Source organism: Pholcus phalangioides, unplaced genomic scaffold (assembly GCF_987345545.1).
Source record: "Pholcus phalangioides strain wild (caught in Gottingen) unplaced genomic scaffold, Ppha-v1.0 ptg000004l_1, whole genome shotgun sequence".
Classification (NCBI taxonomy): Eukaryota; Metazoa; Arthropoda; class Arachnida; order Araneae; family Pholcidae; genus Pholcus; species Pholcus phalangioides.
Window position 1 is genome coordinate 53,064,065 of NW_028301597.1, and position 6,752 is coordinate 53,070,816.

A 6,752-nucleotide genomic window follows, 5' to 3' on the forward strand; every position below is an offset into this window, starting at 1 on the left:
TCTTTGTCTCTTGCTTCTTCTAACATCTGGAGGTTGATTTGCAGTGGTTGTAGGTTGTTTCGAATTTCCAACCATTTGCTCTGCATGCTTCAAGTTGGGCAACGCATTCCTTAGAGGGGTTCCAGGAGGTGTCACTTGTACTTCTTGGTCATTTTGATTGACTATTAATTCACTTCCTTTCAACTGACAATCTGTTTGACTCCTCCTGAATGTAAAAACAGTCTCATCAAACCTCACAGTCCTACTGGGGAAAAATATGTGTCTTCGTCTACGTCCCACAACTTGTATCCGTTGACCCCTTCAGGATATTCAATGAAAACGTATTCTTGTGAGCGCTTTCCTAAATTTCCCTTTACTTGTGTTTTATCGATGTGCGCATACGCTTTGCAACCAAAAATTTTAAGATGACTAGTTTTGACTGGCCTTTTGGTCCACAGTTCTTCGGGTATATCTCCTTGGATAGCTTCAGATGGGCATTTATTCCGCAAATAACAGGCGGTAACGACGGCATCTGCCCACAAGTTGTCTGGGGCCTTCGAGTCTAGAAGAAGGCATCTGGTCATGTCGAACAGGGTGTGATTCATCTTCTCAGCTACCCCATTTTCCTCTGGAGTTCTAGGGACCGTGAGCTGCCTCGATATTCCATTCTTGTTCAAAAAATCGTCAAATTCACGACTGATATATTCCCCTCCATTGTCTCTTCGTAGAGTAGCGATTTTAACTCCATGGAAATTTTCAACAGTCCTTTTGAACTCAATAAATTTCTCGAGGACTTGACATTTGGATTTCATAGGCTTCATTACTGCATACCTTGAGAAGTCGTCAACAAAAGTGACAATATACCTTGACCCTCCTTTAGATGTAGGCATGATAGGTCCTGTGACATCACTATGAATGAGTTGAAGTGGCCTCGATGCACGTTTGGTCTCTCCTTTAGGGAAAGGAATTTTTCTCATCTTTCCAAGGATACAAGTAGAGCAAATATTTTCATCTTCCATTGCTTCTGCACAACTGTTGACAGTGTCATCCTGCTTCATGAGCTTCTTCACTGCATTCCAATGAAAATGTCCTAAGCGTCGGTGGATAAGATCCTCATGCCTTGAGATATGCGCTTTATAAGTCCTCGCTTCTTCAACCTTATAAAGTCTCCCACTTCTATATGCAGTAAGGATTACTCTATTTCTTTCATTAGGGTCCTTGACGATGGCCTTGCCTCCTTGAAATGAAATAGTCATTCCCATCTCCTCGATTCTTCCCATTGAAAGTAGGTTACCGTCAAGTTGTGGTACGTACAGAACGTCGGCTAGATAGAATGTTTCTTTACCACAGGATTTAACAGGCTTCAAAACAACATCACCTTTTCCAACCACTTCCATTTTCTCGGAATTAGCTATTTCCACTTCGGACTTCACAGTTGTCAAGTTGAGAAACTTATATTTTTGTGAACGCATGTGCTCTGTTGCACCACTGTCTAGATACCAATCGCAGCTAGGCTTCTTGTCACCAGCGTTGGCAGTCAGTGTCCGATTCACGTTCTGCTAAACTATCTCGGCCCGATGGGACGTGTTCTTCGAAGGAAAAACATCGAATTCTTCTCTCATTATTTCTGGAGTATCTCCCTGATTGTACGCGAGTTTTTCCTATATCGTCATTTTTAAGAGCTCTATCGCCCACAGCTACGCGATTCGTTTGCGTATAGTCGCGCAGTAACTTCTTCTCTTCCACAATCAGACGCGATTTTACCATTTTTGTGGACAGTTCGTTCTCATCGCGCTCCAAGTTCAGTATCAGACCTTCGTACTCTTTGGGTAGACCCATTAACATCACAAGAGCGACTTCCCTGTCGGTGAAACCATATCCACAGGACGCTACCTTTCGATATAAGTCTATCAATCTTCCCAAGTATGCACTTACGCATTCGTCAGCCTTCATCGACACATTAAAAAAACTCTCTAAGAAGCTGCAGTGTGTGTAGTAATCCGAACTTCGTGTGAATGTCCCTCAAGGATGCCCAAGCGTCCCTCGCTGTCGCACAGTCCGCCATATCATCTAAAAAGTCATCTTCGACCACTAAAAACAGAAACGTGAGGGCCCTTTCATTGGTTTTCCTCTCGTCCTCCTTCAGTTCTGGTCCGTATCCGGGTTCTATGGCATCCCAGCAGTCTTTCTGCACCAGTGCGGCGCGCGTCCGTATACTCCACGCGTTGTAATTATCCCTATTGAGCTTTGGAATCTTCAATTCCTCCATCTCTGTTGTGTTTTCTTTAACACTTTGTTAGCCGAGTGGATAACACATGGGTATTTATTTTGATGAGTATTTATTATTACGTTAGACTTAGATAGATTATATACATATAGATAGGAAGAATTTATAAAGCGGAAAGAGCAGAACATTTAGACATCTTGTCTACTTGATGTCCGAGGTGGAACTCACTAGTTCCCCTTACACAACACTAGGTGGCGTTGTATGTTCTTATCAGTTTAGTTCTTTTAGTCATTTCTTATAAGGACACCACATTCCTCCCCGCTAATTTAAAGATCCAACCGGACAGGAGCTTTCCTGGTTCGTTGGGAACGTCGCAAAGGAACGGGAGTACTGGACATCGCTGGTGGCTTGCTGGACGTCGCTGGTGCCTTAGCTGGTGTTGGTAGATCGCTACTGATCTCTGCCGGAGTTGTCTGTTCTTCTGGAGCAATCTGTACTTCGGAGTCAGCAGCGACAGGAGTTGGTGAAAGTTTGCCTGGAACTCGGGGTATCACCAAGCTTGGCTGGACTTGATTGCCAGCTGCTCTCATCTGGTCGATGTGACGTCGGAAGAGAGTTCCATTTACATCTACAGTGTAGTGCAGAACTCCGTCTTTGTTGAGAACAGTTCCGAACTTCCACTTGTTATTGGCGGATCTGTAATCTCGCACAGCCACACGATCTCCTGGCTCGAAAGTTCGGTCATAGAAGTCTGTGACCTCATTTCTGATCCTTTCTTGAACCCTGTTTTTGATATTTGGCAAGACTAGGTCTATCCTTGTTCGGATTTCTCTTTTTAGGAATAACATTCCTGGGCTTTGCATGGTAGTCGCATTTGGCGCTTTTCTGTAATTCAACAGAAACGTGCTCACTTTTTGGTAGATGCTTCCGGGAAATCTTTGCATCGCCCGAAGGGATTGTTTTAAGGTGTGAACGTATCGCTCTGCCTGCCCGTTGCTTGATGGTTTGAAGGGAGCACACGTTTTGTGCTTTATTCCATTATTCCTCATGAATATTTCAAACTCGTGTGATGTGAACTGAGGACCATTGTCACTCACAAACACTAAAGGCAGTCCAAATCGAGAGAAACAGTCCCGTAGGCATTCAACTGTCTTGAACGTGTTTGTTGATTTCATCGGGTATACTTCCATCCATTTAGAATGAGCATCGACTACGATCAAAAACATATGCTCGAATATGGGACCTGCGAAATCTACGTGAATTCTCTCCCACGGAGCACTCGGGTATTCCCAATGGTGTACTCTTGCTTTCACCGGATCGGACTTGAATCTGGAGCAATCTGGACAATTTTTAGCAGCTTTTTCTATGTCGCTATCAATGTCCCTCCAGTAGACGTAGGATCGAGCAATTGCTTTCATTTTAACAATGCCCAGATGGCCTTGATGGAGTTCATCAAGAATTTGATTTCTAAATTTCTTCGGAATAAAAACTCTTTGGCCATGCATTATACATCCGTCCTGCAAGGTATACTCGGCTTCCTTCCCTCCTAAAGGTTCACCGAATTTCAATTTCCTCAGCAATGGACCCAACTCGTCATCATTTTGTGTCTCTTTTGCTAAATGTTGAGCTTTCACTGGTAGTGTTTCGATTTGATTCAACTGGAAGAGTTCTATGTCATCCTTGACAACTAAGTCTTCCGACCTTAAAGGTAATCGGGAAAGACAATCTGCATTACCATGGTTCTGTGTGTTACGATAAATGATATCGAATTGATATGCTTGTAAGATCAAGGCATAATGCAGAAGTCGAGTAGCCGTCAACACTGGTAGACCTTTCTTCGAGCTGAATATCGCTACCAAAGGCTTGTGATCTGTTATGAGAGTAAATCTTCGGCCTTTCAAGTAAAGCATAAATTTCTTTACTGCCCAGATAATTGCCAAAGCTTCTTTATCAATCTGGGAGTATCTCTGTTCCGTTTTCATCAGCGTACGAGAAGCGAAGGCAATTGGTCTTTCTGTTCCATCTGGTAAGACATGTGATAGAACTGTTCCTATTCCCACTGGAGAAGCATCCGAAGCAAGAGTAAGAGGTAGTGTAGGATCATAGTGCATCAAGATTCGCTTTGAGCAAATTTCCTTTTTGATCTTCTTGAATGCAGTCTCACACTTTTTAGACCAACGCCACGGAACGTCCTTTTTTGTCAGCTCATTGAGAGGATAGGCAATGGTTGCCAGATTAGGACAAAATTTCCCGTAGAAATTTACCATGCCCAGAAAACTTTTTATTTCCTGAACGTTTTTCGGTGCGGGAACTTTCAAAATTGCTTCAGTTTTCTCATTTGTTTCACTTAGGCCATTTTCATCAATTTTGTGACCTAAGAAATTTATTTCTTTTTGAAAAAATGTGCTCTTTTTCAAATTTAACTTCAGCCCATGCTCCTGACATTTTTTGAAAATTTTTTCCAAAGCCCTGAGATGTGACTCGTCATTTGTTCCGGTCACTCTGGCGTCATCCATAAAAACTTTTACACCATCTATTCCTTGGAATAGCCCATCAATGTACCTCTGCCATATTGCTGGAGCTGCATTTAGGCCGTACATCAATCTTTTACAGGCGTATAACCCCTTATGAGTGTTTATGGTTAGGAGTCGTTGACTGTCAGAGTTCACTTTCATTTGCAAATATGCATGACTGAAATCCAATTTTGAAAATCGTTTACCCCCATTTAAACATGAGAATATTTCCTCAAACGTTGGTAAGGGATGCTGAGGCACCTCTAGCTTAGGATTTAATGTGACAGAATAATCTGCACATAACCTTATGGATCCGTCTGGTTTCACCACGGGAACAACTGGTGTAGCCCAATCTGAAGTTTCAACTCGCTCGATAATGCCTTCTCTTTCAAGCCGGTCTATTTCTTTTTCAACCCGGTCTTTTAATGCGAAGGGCACAGTTCTCGCTCTACGAAACTCTGGGGTAACATTTGGTTTTAGCTTTAGTTCCACTTCATGGTTATTTATCTCACCCAATTTGTTGTCGAAAATTTCTTTATAATCATCCAACAATTTTTTGAGATCCATGTCATTAGCGGTCCTCACAGCCTTAAGAGAGTTCCAGTCTAGATTGATTTTGTATAGCCATTCACGGCCAAAAATCGTGTCTAAATTTTCCCTCACCAAAGTTCAAGTGCAACTTTTGTTTTCCGTACTCCACTTTCACAGTGACATATCCCGCTGGGACAATTTTTTCTCCATTGTATGTCCGGAATACTAAATTCGTAGGTTGAACTTTTTTCTTCGAGATTTTTCTGAATCTCTGTAAGCTCATTACTGATACTGTTCCACCCGTATCAACTTCCATACTCACTGGTTTATTGTCTATGTTGACAGTAACCATCATCGGAGGCTTTTTCGGCTCTTCACTCAATACTCTCTCTAACCCAAACATGGAAACGTCATTTTTGTTTTCCTCAACTGAAATCTGTTTCTGTTTGTTAGGTGTCGATTGAGTCTTCTTTGCCGCGTAGCAGGCTTTTTCTATATGCCCGATTTTTTTACAGAAGCGACATTTGCTAGCAATAAATCTGCAGGAGTCTTTATCGTGATTTGTCCCTGTGCATCGTATACACGGCGGATATTTGACAGCGGCGGCAGAGTAGTTTCTGTTTTGCGTGGGCAGTTTCGTTTTCCTCTTCCCCGCTTTCACTACCTTCAATTCTGCCGGCTTCCCGATAATCTCATTCGCCCCCTGAACAGCTTTCTCCATCGCCAGTGCGATCTTTATTATTTTGTCTAGCTCGATGTCGTCTTCCTCAAATAAACGATCGAGGATCGCTCTATCTCGGAGCCCACTAACGAAAACATCCCGAAGCATGGTGTTCAACATCTCTTGTTTATAATCGCACGCGATTGCGAGATGTCGCAATTCGGCTATATACGAACTGATGCTTTCGCCTTCGTTCTGCTTTCTGTTTATAAACATGTGCCTACTCGGTATAATCAATGCTTTAGGATTCAAATGGTTCTTCAAAACATTCTTTAAAATGGCGAATTCTTTCTCCGCTGGATTGTCCGGAGACAATAAATTTTTTAACAAGTTGTAGAGCTTTGCAGAAATGCTCGAAATTAAGACTTTAGCACGTTTTTCTTCTGGGACATTTTGAATGTCTAAAAACGCCTCGAAACGTTCTATAAACGCATCGAAAGTCTCTGAAGCTTCATCGTATTTATCAAACGAAACCGTCACTTTTTGGTTTGTTGACGTTGAGCCTCGTTGCTCTTTGAGAGCTACCATTAGAGCTTGATTCTGTCTTATCAACTCTTCAACTAAATTTTCCATCGTCAGAGATGTATGAAAAACTTTTTCTCCTACCTTTTGCAGTCTTCGAGTAAATACTCTATCCAACTTTTAAGATGGGCCTCGTCGCCACTTGTTGTGTTTTCTTTAACACTTTGTTAGCCGAGTGGATAACACATGGGTATTTATTTTGATGAGTATTTATTATTACGTTAGACTTAGATAGATTATATACATATAGATAGGAAGA

The 6,752-nt window shown here is 42.1% G+C and overlaps 1 protein-coding gene across 1 annotated transcript; it reads right to left on the reverse strand.

Moving 5' to 3' along the window:
- Positions 1 to 5,347: 5,347 nt before the first annotated feature.
- LOC149087835 (uncharacterized) lies at positions 5,348 to 6,544 on the reverse strand. The gene has a single exon (XM_089231983.1). It carries the CDS (start codon positions 6,542 to 6,544, stop codon positions 5,348 to 5,350), a length of 1,197 nt encoding a protein of 398 aa, XP_089088109.1.
- Between the last annotated feature and the right edge of the window lie 208 nt (positions 6,545 to 6,752).